This window comes from Anomaloglossus baeobatrachus, chromosome 8 (genome assembly GCF_048569485.1).
Source record: "Anomaloglossus baeobatrachus isolate aAnoBae1 chromosome 8, aAnoBae1.hap1, whole genome shotgun sequence".
NCBI classification, from domain to species: Eukaryota; Metazoa; Chordata; class Amphibia; order Anura; family Aromobatidae; genus Anomaloglossus; species Anomaloglossus baeobatrachus.
This window is the reverse complement of record NC_134360.1, coordinates 134,736,917-134,750,258: the sequence shown is the minus strand read 5'-3', so window position 1 is coordinate 134,750,258 and position 13,342 is coordinate 134,736,917. Positions and strand designations below refer to the sequence as shown.

General features: G+C 44.9%; 1 protein-coding gene across 1 annotated transcript in view; it reads left to right on the top strand.

The window, feature by feature from the left end:
- Positions 1 to 13,342, top strand: part of HMCN1 (hemicentin 1) — a 921,797-nt gene that overhangs the window by 454,264 nt on the left and 454,191 nt on the right. The window contains exons 46-48 of the mRNA XM_075322013.1: positions 6,215 to 6,382; positions 8,944 to 9,057; positions 11,030 to 11,113. Of these exons, the coding sequence (XP_075178128.1) occupies positions 6,215 to 6,382; positions 8,944 to 9,057; positions 11,030 to 11,113 (366 nt within the window). The remainder of the gene's footprint in view (positions 1 to 6,214; positions 6,383 to 8,943; positions 9,058 to 11,029; positions 11,114 to 13,342) is intronic.

Here is a 13,342-nt window from a genome sequence, read left to right as displayed (position 1 = left end):
TGCACAACCTTATGTAATGTCACTTCTGACATTGATATATAAGCAGTGCTGAGTTTCCAGGATAGGATATGTGCTTTCCCTGATCTCTCCTGCATTCTCAGTGGTGCAGAAGAAGTTGGATCATGTATGTGTAGCGCCCCTGACTATATCAGGGTGCTACAGGTAACTGCATCCTTTCCCTAGGGTTCAGGGCCTACCCCCTATGGGTTTAGGTTCCCAACAAATGGTTTCACAACCATCAGCACCACAAATCCCACCACACCTCACATTCGGGAGATTGTGCGCCGTGATGCGATGACACTCGCCTCACGGTGCACCAGGACCTTTAATGACATCATACTCACATGACCACTCTCTAGCTAATGAGGTAATACAACATTCACACGTGACTGGTCACATGGGTATGACTTCACGGTCACGGCAGGTCCATTTAGCCAGAGGTGCTTATCGGGGGGAACAGCAAAGATCGGACGGACGTGGAAGCAGAAGCGCTGGGAGACAGAGTCAGCAGGAATGTCGCGGGACCTGTAAGGATGATTAGAATGTTTTTTTAATAACGTGCTTTTTTTTTAACACCCTCTGGACCCGAACTGTTACACGAACTGTAACACGAACGTCCCAGAAAGCTCGTGTTCGGGGTCATGTGCACGATCACCATGTGTTCGGTACGGACCCCAAACTTTACAGTTCGGGTTCGCCCATCTCTACTTAGGGCCCCTATACTCTTTAAATAGGTGTTGGCAGAAGATTGACAACACCCTGAAACTGAGCTGCAGCACGGTGGCCAAGACCATGCAGCAGTTTAACAAGACAGATTCCACTCTGAATAGGCCTTGCCATGGTTGACCAAAAAGTGTTGAGTATGTGTTCAGAGTCATATCCAGAGGTTGTCTTTTCAAAATAGACATTTGAGTGCTGCCAGCATTAATGCAGAAGTGCAGATGCACGCTCTTCGCCCTGGAAATAGACAAGGTGGAGGAGTGGGCCTCCTTTCTAACAACTGCAGCTTCACCACAATCCCACCTCTACCCTCCCTTGTCCTGTCTTCCTTTGAAGTGCACTCTGTCCGAATCTATTCTCCCTCCAACCTCCAATTGGCTGTCATATACAGACCCCTGGGCGCTACCACTGCCTTCCTCGACCACTTCTCTCCCTTCTACACTTCTACACTTCTACACTTTCTCTCTGCTGACATTCCCACCATCATCATAGGTGACTTCAACATCCCCACTGACACCCGCCAATCAGCTGCTTCCAAACTTCTCTCCCTTGCTTCGTCTTTTGGCTTAACTCAGTGGTCCACCTCTGCCACCCACAAAGATGGACACACACTACACCTTATCTTCACCCGCCTCTGTCCCCTTTCTGACCTCACAACTTCCCCCCTCCCCCTATCTGACCACCATCTTCTGACCTTTTCAGCCCTGTCCTCCTCACCTGCCCCCCCTGTCCAGCACCTAGCACATCCCCGCAGAAACCTTGCACACCTCAACATGCACATCCTCGCCGACTCTATCCTTCCACTGTCCTCCATACCGTCCCTCCACGACACAGACAGTGTCACCACTTTCTACAACACCACTCTCACATCAGCTATTGATTCAGTCGCTCCCCTTGTGCATGGCAGAGTGAGACGAATCAATAGACAGCCCTGGCACAACAACCTCACTAAAAAACTTCGGCAAAGGTCTAGGGCTGCAGAGCGGCGGTGGAAGAAAATGCACTCACAGGAAGACTTCACCACATTCAAAAATGCAATTACACATTTCGTTCAGTCCTCACCTCCGCTAAACACGATTACTTCAGAAACCTCATATCCTCTCTAACACACAACCCCAAACAGTTATTCAACACTTTCAACTCCATCCTTCGCCCAACACTGCCCCCTCCAACCTCCCTCATTTCTGCAGAAGACTTTGCCACTTATTTCCAAGAAAAAATCGACCTAATAAGGCAAGTCTTCTCTGCTCAGCCACCACCACCCCTTCATATAACTGACCACTGCCCCTCTCCCATTAACTTCCTCCCCACCATCAACGAAGGAGAGCTTGCACGTCTTCTCTCAAAAGCGCACCTCACCACCTGCGTACTTGACCCCATCCCACCTCCTCCCCAACCTCACCACCATCCTTATTCCAGCCTTAACCCATCTCTTCAACCTATCTTTAACAACTGGAACCTTCCCCTCTGCCTTTAAACATGCAACAGTCACACCTATCTTAAAGAAACCTTCCCTCGATCCAACCTCTACTACCAGCTATCGCCCCATATCACTACTCCCACTTGCCTCAAAACTCCTGGAACAGCATGTCCATGCTGAACTTTCCTCCCACCTCTCCTCTAACTCTCTCTTTGACAACCTACCGTCCACATCATTCCACCGAAACTGCCCTGACTAAAATAACAAATGACTTGCTTACCGCCAAAGCTAACAAGCACTTCTCTATACTCCTACTTCTAGACCTGTCCTCAGCCTTCGATACCGTTGACCACTCCCTCCTATTACAGACCCTCTTTTCCCTTGGTGTCAGAGATCTTGCCCTCTCTTGGATCTCTTCATACTTCTCAAATCGCACTTTCAGTGTGTCCCACTCTCACACAACCTCTTCATCCCGCCATCTCTCTGTTGGCGTCCCTCAAGGCTCTGTCCTAGGACCCTTACTTTTTCTATCTACACATTTGGCCTGGGACAACTATATATATGTATTATAATAGCTATATAATGTTTTTATCAGTTCCCTCCTTTAATTTATGTGTAAAACATACTTATATAGCTCAAAACAATTACAATCAGTAGCTGCTTCTACAAGCTAGAAGTTCACTGTTTGCAGATATACATGAATATTCAATATACAAAATATTCAATTCAATTAAAACCAAGAATTGCAAATTGGTTTACGTAATGAACCAAAGAACTCAGTTAGCCAAATTCCTATGGGCCCATCGATAAGATAAGATAAGATAATATAAGAACACCTGTTCACCTGACTAAAGGTGGTGTCACACACAGCAATGGCGACAACGACGTCACTGCTAAGTCACCATTTTCTGTGACGTAGCAGCGACGTCCCGTCGCTGTCACTGTGTGTGACATCCAGGAACGACCTGGCCCCTGTTGTGAGGTCGCCGGTCGTTGCTGAATGTCCTGCTTCATTTTTTGGACGTTGCTCTCCCACTGTGTGTGTGACAGTGAGAGAGCGATGAACTGAAGCGAGCAGGGAGCAGGGAGACGGCTTCTGGCAGCCTGCCGTAAGCTGTAACCAAGGTAAACATCGGGTAACCAAGCAAAGTGCTTCGCTGGTTACCCGATATTTACCTTAGTTACCAGCGTCCACCGCTCTCACGCTGCCAGTGCTGGCTCCCTGCTCCCTGCACGCGTAGCCAGAGTACACATCGGGTAAATAAGCAAAGGTTTGCTTATTAACACGATGGGTACTCTGGCTAGGAGTGCAGGGAGCCAACGCTAAGCAGTGTGCGCTGGTAACCAAGGTAAATATCGGGTAACCAGCGAAGCATTTTGCTTGGTTACCCAATATTTACCTTAGTTACCAAGCGCAGCATCACTTCCCTGCGTCGCTGCTGGCTGGGGGCTGGTCACTGGTCGCTGGTGAGATCTGCCTGTTTGACAGCTCACCAGCGACCATGTACCGACGCAGCAGCGATCCTGATAAGGCAGGTCGTCAGTCGTGATCGCTGCTGCGTCGCTATGTGTGACACCACCTTCAGATGTTAACTCTTGGAGCTCTTTTATACAAAATCAGAGCTATCAGACATGTGAAGAGAGCATTTCTTCAAATTTCTGTACCCATGTTACCATATTTTCATGCATAGTTGAGTCACTTGGCCTTGTTTCAATGCTGCAATTTTTCCATGAATCCATTTCTGGCTAGACCTTTCTGACCAGTAGATGTGTGTGGCTGGGTCTCACTGATTGTGGTGATTTCTGAGCTGGTGACAGTGCTGGATAGCCTACGACTTTTAAGCAAAGTAAGCATAATATGTCTTTATTCTGCTGCCAACCTTTGCATCTACAGTCCACTATTTATTGGTATCATCAATGCTGAGCAAAAAAAAGAACATACTTATCAATCACACAATACTATCAGGGAGGTGTCTCCAAATTTTTTCTGCAACAGGACAAATACTCCAAACATACAGCCAATGTCATTAAGAACTATTTTCAGTGTGAAGGTACCGTCACACTTAGCGACGCTCCAGCGATCCCACCAGCAACCTGACCTGGCAGGGATCGCTGGAGCGTCGTTACGCGGGTTGCTGGTGAGCTGTCAAACAGGCAGATCTCACCAGCAACCAGTGACCAGCCCCCAGCCAGCAGCGACGCATGGAAGCGATGCTGCGCTTGGTAACTAAGGTAAATATTGGGTAACCAACCCGATATTTACCTTGGTTACCAGCGCACACCGCTTAGCGCTGGCTCCCTGCACTCCTAGCCAGAGTACACATCGGGTTAATTACCCGATGTGTAGTCTGGCTATGTGTGCAGGGAGCAGGGAGCCGGTACTGACAGCGTGAGAGCAGTGGACGCTGGTAACGAAGGTAAATATTGGGTAACCAAGGAAAGGGCTTCTTGGTTACCCGATATTTACCTTTGTTACCAGCGTCCGCAGAAGGCGGCTCCCTGTTCCCTGCACATTCAGTTGTTGCTCTCTCGCTGTCACACACAGCGATGTGTGCTTCACAGCAGTAGAGCAACAACTAAAAAATGGTCCAGGACATTCAGCAACAACCAGCGACCTCACAGCAGGGGCCAGGTTGTTGCTGGATGTCACACACAGCAACATCGCTAGCAAGATCGCTGTTACATCACAAAAGTCGTGCCTTCGCAGCGATGTTGCTAGCGATGTTGCTTAGTGAGACGTGGCCTTAAATAAGAACAATGAGTCCTTGAAGTGATTGCTCTTTAGTACCCTGATCTCAACATCATGTCTGTCAAGATGCATTGCTTGTGAGGAAAGGGTTAAAAAAAGCACTGTTGAGAAACTAAATGTCATTAAGAGAGAGATCTTTGTTTCTACACGTATCAGAGACAAAATCACAGATGTAAATTCATAGGCATATACAATCAGGTTATATATAGAGGAACAAGTTAAAAATAAAAGGTGCACAGGTAATGGGCCAGTCACCTCATCCGTCACTGTGATGCACAGTTTAAAATAAATGTAATACTTTGATTCAGCCTGTCTCACCCATTTCCTTTCAACTCCGGGCTCACATTGTTCACTTGTCTCAACTGTTTGAGACAGTTTTGCTTTCTTAGCTTTTGGATTAACTTGCCCAATAGATGGTCTTATTTTGGGTAACAATTAGTAATCACCTCACACTGATTAGAGACCTAATACTGGTGCATACCAATAAATTAGAATATCATCAAAATATTAATTTATTTCAGTAATTCAATACAAAAAGGGAAACATATATTATATAGTCATTACAGAGTGATCTATTTCATGTGTTTATTTCTGGTAATGTTGATGACTATGGCTTACAGCCAATGAAAACCCAAAAGTCATTATCTCAGAAAATTAGAATATTATATAAGACCAACTGAAAAAATTATTTTACACTCATAAATGCTGGCACCTACTGAAAAGTCTGTACAGTAAATGCCTCAATACTTGGTCGGGGCTCCTTTTGCTTGAATTATTGCATCAATCCTACTTACGTACTTACTTGTTCTACTATACAGTTATAGTGCTGATCTGTTGTGTGGAAACAAAACAGTTGCCAGCTCTGCCTTTACATTGCTATACAATCATTGCAGCAGGAGCTGGTCTCTTATGGTTTCATATTGCCCACATACTGCTTTACATTCCTGTACAATGGCACTGCACTGCTGAGTACATGGTATAGTGGAGTGAGATTGGATGAGACAACTTCCTTCACACTCAACTCGGCACTACTCACATCATGCTCTTATTCTTGTTCAGCAATTCAATGTGGACCGCTAATCATACTAGTGAGTGGGTGATGCACTATCGTTCTCCCTGAATCCCCAACCACCCTCAGATAAGCCAAAAACTGATGGCAACTGACAAAGAAATGTCCACCACCAGGATCTAACCTCAAGGCTAAACATCTCAGTATTACATACATTTTTGGAGATTTTTGCATTAGATCTTGAAAAGCCCTTTAATGGAAGGCAGAATAGTTCTAGAATGAAAGCTGTATGCTAATAATATGTTTGTATTTTAAGTTCCACCAGATTTTTCTGGAAGATTTCGGGAACATGAAAATGTAAGTGTTGTAGAGAAAAATCCAGTGACCCTTACGTGTGAAGTTTCAGGTATTCCTCCACCCAAAATAACATGGTACAAAGATGACTATCCTATTACCTCTGATCAAAGTCTCCAAGTAATGTCAGGTAGGTCAAGCTGCTCACCAATTACCAAACCTCACATGCTGAATATATATATATACTGTATTTATATATTTTGTATACTATTGGGAACAATGAATAATTTTAATTTTCATTAGTTTTTATTAAACACAATATAAAAAAAATTCAAATAAATAAATACTGACTTTTCCTATGATACACATCCATTACTTGCTAAGCTATGAGAAGTATCCTTCAGGCTATATTCTCACTTCCTTTTATGCGTGGTGCTTTTCCAGGCAAAAGCCACTTAAAGGCCCCTTTCACACATCAGTTTTTTGCCATCAGTCGCACTCCGTCGAAACGTGAAAAAAACGGATCCAGCATTGGATGTTTTTTTCACATTGACTTGTATTAGCGACAGATTGTGACGGATGGCCTGACGTGCATCCATCGAATGACGGATCCGTCGAAAAATGTCTGTGCGGCCGATGAAAGTGACATCCAGAGGAACGTTTTTTGTCACCTTCATAAAAACGGACAGCGCTGGATCCGTCCCCATCTGTCATCTTTTAGAATGGAAGCCTACGGGCGCAGGATCCGTCCTATGATGGAATCCAGTGACGGATTCCATTCCTTTAAACAGAGCATGCTCAGATGGGGTAAAACAGTGTCTGGCTGAACAAATGCTCTCTCTCTCTCAAATTCAAATTCCAATGCAAATACGCTTTATTGGCAGGACCAACATACAATTACTGTTGCCAAAGCAAGAAAAATATCTCTCTTTCTCTCTCTCTCTTTCTTTTTCTCTTTCTTGTTCTCTCTCTCTCTTTCTCTCTCTTTCTCTCTCTCTTTCTCTCTTCTCTCCCAGTCTCTCTCTCTGTTTCTCTCACTCTTTCTCTCTCTTTCTTTCTCTCTCTCTGTCTTTCTTTCTCACTCTCTGTCTTTTTTTTCTCTCTCTCTTTCTCTCTCTCTCTTTCTCTTTCTCTCTCTCTTTCTCTCTCTCAAATTAAAATTCAAATTCAAATATGCTTTATTGGCAAAATACAATTAGTGTTGCCAAAGCAAGAGAAATACAGTAAGTGTGGTGGGAGGGAATCAGGGTTATGGCATATTGGGGGCACAATTTGGGCTCTGAAAGTTCTTTTAGGGACCTTATGTACCTCTCAGCTTATGACAAGTGGTGACTCTTTCTCTCTCTCTCCCTCTTTCTCTCTCTTTATCTCTCTCTTTCTCTCTCTCATGGAAATCATTGAAATTACTGATTTTATCAGCTTCAGGGTTTCTCAACCCTGCAGCATGAAAAAAAGGGACATAAGACAGAACATGTGTGCCGCCCCCGTGCCATCAGCTGGGCTGCTAGGATCCGGATTCGCAGTGTGGCTCGAGGGATTCTCCAGACCCGGGGGTCACGCGAGCACTTCAAATAAAAGGGGACGTATTTGTACGGGAATTGCCGTAGACACTCTGTGACGCCACCCATGGTGTGTGGTGAGATTTGGCACCACCGCTGCTGTTGTGGGGCACCCGGGGGCGATGCAATGGCAGCTGGATGTTAACCCCTCCGTGGGTAGGCATGGTTGCCCCGGGGCCCGGTGTCTCTGTGCTGGGGATGGAGATGGCAGGGGCCAGCGCGCCCGGTCAGACCGGGGAATCTCAGTTTTTCTCACCATTGAATGAATCACGCAAGTCCAATGGTTAACCAAAGTGCTGGTGGCCTGCCGCCGCGGCCGGGTGTATTCTGGTCCCTCACCCGGGGTGATGGTCTGTGTCACTTTCCTCTGCACTGTGTTTTGGTATGGTGGACTTCCCGGTGTGGAACATGGGAGTCCGCTCCCGGAACTTTTGTTGGGAGCCTTGCCTGCTGACGCTGAACCTTGGGATCTACCGGGCCCTGGCGGATGCCCTATCCCTCTCGGTGGGTGGTTGTCTGCTTTTGGGACTTTGGTTGGGACAGGACCTATAATTCTGCCCTCAATTGGTTAATTAGCTAGGCCATTGGTTCCGGTCCTTGCTTCAGGGTCCAAGTACCCCCTCTGTGCACGGTTTCTGGGTCGGTTCTCCAGTGTCAGTACTGTCCCGGTCCACCTCAGATCTCCGGCTGCCATCTTGCCGTCTCCTGACAGACACGGTCCACCGTCTGCCACCTAGCCAATACGCCGGGGCTCCAACCCCGACGCGTCTGCTCTCTGACTTTGCACTTGAGCTTCACTTTCTCTTCTCCTCCTGCTCCACTCAACTCCAACTGAAAACTAAAACAAAACTCAACTGACTCTTTTCCCGCCCCGGGTTCTCTAGACCCCCTAGGTGGGCGTTCTCCATCTGCCTGGTCCCGCCTGTGCCTTTCCTACCCTGGGCCGGTGACTAGGATTTTGTTGGCTAGATGTAACCCTGTGAGGGAAGGTGTTATGCGGGGGCCTACTCTGTGTGACCACTTGGCGGCGCCAGGGCGTCACACATGTGCACAGCAATGTCTTATTGTCAACATGACTACAGCGCATATCATATTATAATCTATGGTGCTATGTACGTCTATGTTTTTTCATGAGACAAAAAATACTGTAATTTTTAATTTATTTGCAAATGCATTTATTTTCATGTCTTAGGTGGTATGATCCTGCGCTTTTTACATACTGCACTTTCGGATGCTGGGAGATACCGCTGTGTGGTTTCAAATGCTGCTGGAGAGAAAAGCAAAAACTTCCAGTTAAATGTACTAGGTAAATGATTTGTTTCTTCTTGTGGTAGAAATCCGTTCCTGACCCCACGTTCTCGTAGAACCATAGAATGTCAGAGATGGAAGGGACCTGCGGGGTCATCGATTCTGATAATTTCCAACATCATTATCATCTCCAGTTCAGTTACTCATGCGATAAACTTCTTTTTCCAAATTAAACAATCCACACTATATACAGTTAGGTCCAGAAATATTTGGACAGTGACACAAGTTTTGTTATTTTAGCTGTTTACAAAAACATGTTCAGAAATACAATTATATATATAATATGGGCTGAAAGTGCACACTCCCAGCTGCAATATGAGAGTTTTCACATCCAAATCGGAGAAAGGGTTTAGGAATCATAGCTCTGTAATGCATAGCCTCCTCTTTTTCAAGGGACCAAAAGTAATTGGACAAGGGACTCTAAGGGCTACAATTAACTCTGAAGGCGTCTCCCTCGTTAACCTGTAATCAATGAAGTAGTTAAAAGGTCTGGGGTTGATTACAGGTGTGTGGTTTTGCATTTGGAAGCTGTTGCTGTGACCAGACAACATGCGGTCTAAGGAACTCTCAATTGAGGTGAAGCAGAACATCCTGAGGCTGAAAAAAAAGAAAAAATCCATCAGAGAGATAGCAGACATGCTTGGAGTAGCAAAATCAACAGTCGGGTACATTCTGAGAAAAAAGGAATTGACTGGTGAGCTTGGGAACTCAAAAAGGCCTGGGCGTCCACGGATGACAACAGTGGTGGATGATCGCCGCATACTTTCTTTGGTGAAGAAGAACCCGTTCACAACATCAACTGAAGTCCAGAACACTCTCAGTGAAGTAGGTGTATCTGTCTCTAAGTCAACAGTAAAGAGAAGACTCCATGAAAGTAAATACAAAGGGTTCACATCTAGATGCAAACCATTCATCAATTCCAAAAATAGACAGGCCAGAGTTAAATTTGCTGAAAAACACCTCATGAAGCCAGCTCAGTTCTGGAAAAGTATTCTATAGACAGATGAGACCAAGATCAACCTGTACCAGAATGATGGGAAGAAAAAAGTTTGGAGAAGAAAGGGAACGGCACATGATCCAAGGCACACCACATCCTCTGTAAAACATGGTGGAGGCAACGTGATGGCATGGGCATGCATGGCTTTCAATGGCACTGGGTCACTTGTGTTTATTGATGACATAACAGCAGACAAGAGTAGCCGGATGAATTCTGAAGTGTACCGGGTTATACTTTCAGCCCAGATTCAGCCAAATGCCGCAAAGTTGATCGGACGGCGCTTCATAGTACAGATGGACAATGACCCCAAGCATACAGCCAAAGCTACCCAGGAGTTCATGAGTGCAAAAAAGTGGAACATTCTGCAATGGCCAAGTCAATCACCAGATCTTAACCCAATTGAGCATGCATTTCACTTGCTCAAATCCAGACTTAAGACGGAAAGACCCACAAACAAGCAAGACCTGAAGGCTGCGGCTGTAAAGGCCTGGCAAAGCATTAAGAAGGAGGAAACCCAGCGTTTGGTGATGTCCATGGGTTCCAGACTTAAGGCAGTGATTGCCTCCAAAGGATTCGCAACAAAATATTGAAAAAAAAAATATTTTGTTTGGGTTTGGTTTATTTGTCCAATTACTTTTGACCTCCTAAAATGTGGAGTGTTTGTAAAGAAATATGTACAATTCCTACAATTTCTATCAGATATTTTTGTTCAAACCTTCAAATTAAACATTACAATCTGCACTTGAATTCTGTTGTAGAGGTTTCATTTCAAATCCAATGTGGTGGCATGCAGAGCCCAACTCGCGAAAATTGTGTCACTGTCCAAATATTTCTGGACCTAACTGTAGTTTACCATTTCCATAACTGTAATTTTATAAACTCTTCATATCCAGTATATTCCAGCTAGACTATTTTCTATACATTTTATCATCATATAACATGCAGTTTCTGTAACGTGTATATTCATATCTAGTGCCACCAAGATTTACAGGAAATACTCTGGAAGACCTCAAGGTAAAAGAGAAAAGTGATGTCACTCTGTCATGTGAAGTAACAGGTAACATTACTACATTTTATTCCTTTATTTTATTTCATTACATAGTTGTATAGTAACAACCTGATTTACTGTAATGTAAATCCAAAGAAGGACACAATACTCTAATGAGACTGGAAGCCAAAAAATGTCCTCCCAACTCCAATACGGAGGGGTTTTTTTCCAAGACCTATCATGTTTTTCTTTTCCATTAATGGAACTATGTGGCAGGCTTGTTTTTTATGTGGCAAGCTGATATTTTAATTATTTCATTGATTTACAGACACTTTGCAGCAGTAAAATTGTAGAAATTTTTCAATACTGAAGATTTAGAAAGTTTTTATTTTGCATTTTGGAAGCAAATAAAAATCTGAAAAAAATTCTGTATAATGATGGAGATGACCTTTATACCTTATTCATTACTGTCATTTAATCATGGTGACATCCACTGGCAGAGAGGATTTTCATGGTCTCACTTTCTATGTTTGTGCCTTCTTCTTTTTGAGGCACACTGTATATAAGCAGGCCCTATCACATCCATATTACATGAATATTTTACCCTGCATTGCTTCTAGGGACAAATACATTGCCTCAATGGTAATCATATGAAGACATGTAAAGTCCTTCTAATATAGGAAACCACATCCTGCAGTACAGGGGTAATGCAGTGTGCATGGACTCTAAAACTAGATAGAATAATAATTAGGGATGATCGAATACCAAAATATCACCTTCGACGAATATCCGATGAATAGGTCGCTGCTATTCGCGTATTCGCAAATATTCGACGCCCAATGTAAGTCTATGGGAAACACGAATAATTTCATGTTGGACCTAACGGTGAGCTGTGGTGACTGAGGAAAAGGCTAAAATGGATGGGAAAAGGCAAAAACAGTATGGGCAGACTCTGTAGAAGGTGTGTGACTGCATTTCTGATGTCTTGGAATAATGTGCTCAGAGCAGTACGCGGCTTTTACATAGTCGCCAGAACTGCTGTCAAACCAAATCGCTTTTTTGACGAACAGAATGCAGGTCTTTTGGTATCTCTCTCTCTCTCTCTGTTTGTCAGTCTCTCCCACCCCCCCTCTCATACTCATCGATCACTGACCGATCACCGGCACGGTGCCGCACAGCTGTCACACTGCTCTGGCGGCTTCTCCAGCTTTTGAAAATGCCGGCCGCTCATTATTCCATCTCGTATTCCTTGCTTCCCCCCACCTACCGGCGCCTATGATTGGTTGCATTCAGATGCGCCCCCACACTGAGTGACAGCTGTCTCACTGCAACCAATCACAGCCGCCGGTGGGCGCGTCTATGTAGTGCAGTAAAATAAATAAATAATTCTAAAAAAACGGCATGCGGTCCCCCCCAATTTTGATACCAGCTAAAGTAAAGCCACATGGCTGAAGGTTGGTATTCTCAGGATAGGGAGCCCCACGTAATGGCCCCCCTGCCTAAAAATATCAGCCAACAGCCAAACGGAATTGCCACCTCCATTAGATGTGACAGTCCCAGGACTCTACCCGGCTCATCCAGAATTGCCCTGGTGCGGTGGCAATCGGGGTAATAAGGAGTTAATGGCAGCCTCATAGCTGCCACTAAGTGCTAGGTTAATCATGGCAGGTGTCTATGAGACACCCCCAATGATTAACATAGCAGGGAATATGAGAGGGAATAATGAGCGGCTGTCATTTTCAAAAACTGGAGAAGCCGCGGGAGCTTTGTGACAGCTGTGCAGCACTGTGCCGATGATCGGTCAGTGATCAGTGAGTATGAGAGCGGGGGGGAGAGAGAGAGACTGACAAAGAGAGAGAGAGACCGAAAGAACTGCGTTCTGTTTGTCAAAAAAGCGGTTTATGGAGCTGCTAGCAGATACTGGACACTGTGTTCAGCCCTTAAAAGGACTATTTATTAGATGGATCTACAAACGCTCTCCCGCACACAATACAGTCTATGTACACCGCCAGCTCCATATCACTGCGTGTTCACAAAATGGCAGCTGGCTTATATAGCCCCTATGACGCTGTGCGGCCAAGCCAATCACAGTAACACCACAACAAAGATAGCTGCGGCGTTACTGTGAGGGCAAGCAACATCAGATGTGTTCATTGGCTGGAAAACAGGTGCCAGGAAGTAAAAATGAAAATGAAAGTATCGGAGTGGATGTTGTTTTATTCGTTGGATACCGAATGGTGCGAATAGCCTGTTATCCATCGGATACCGAATAGTGGCGAATACATTCGCTCATCCCTA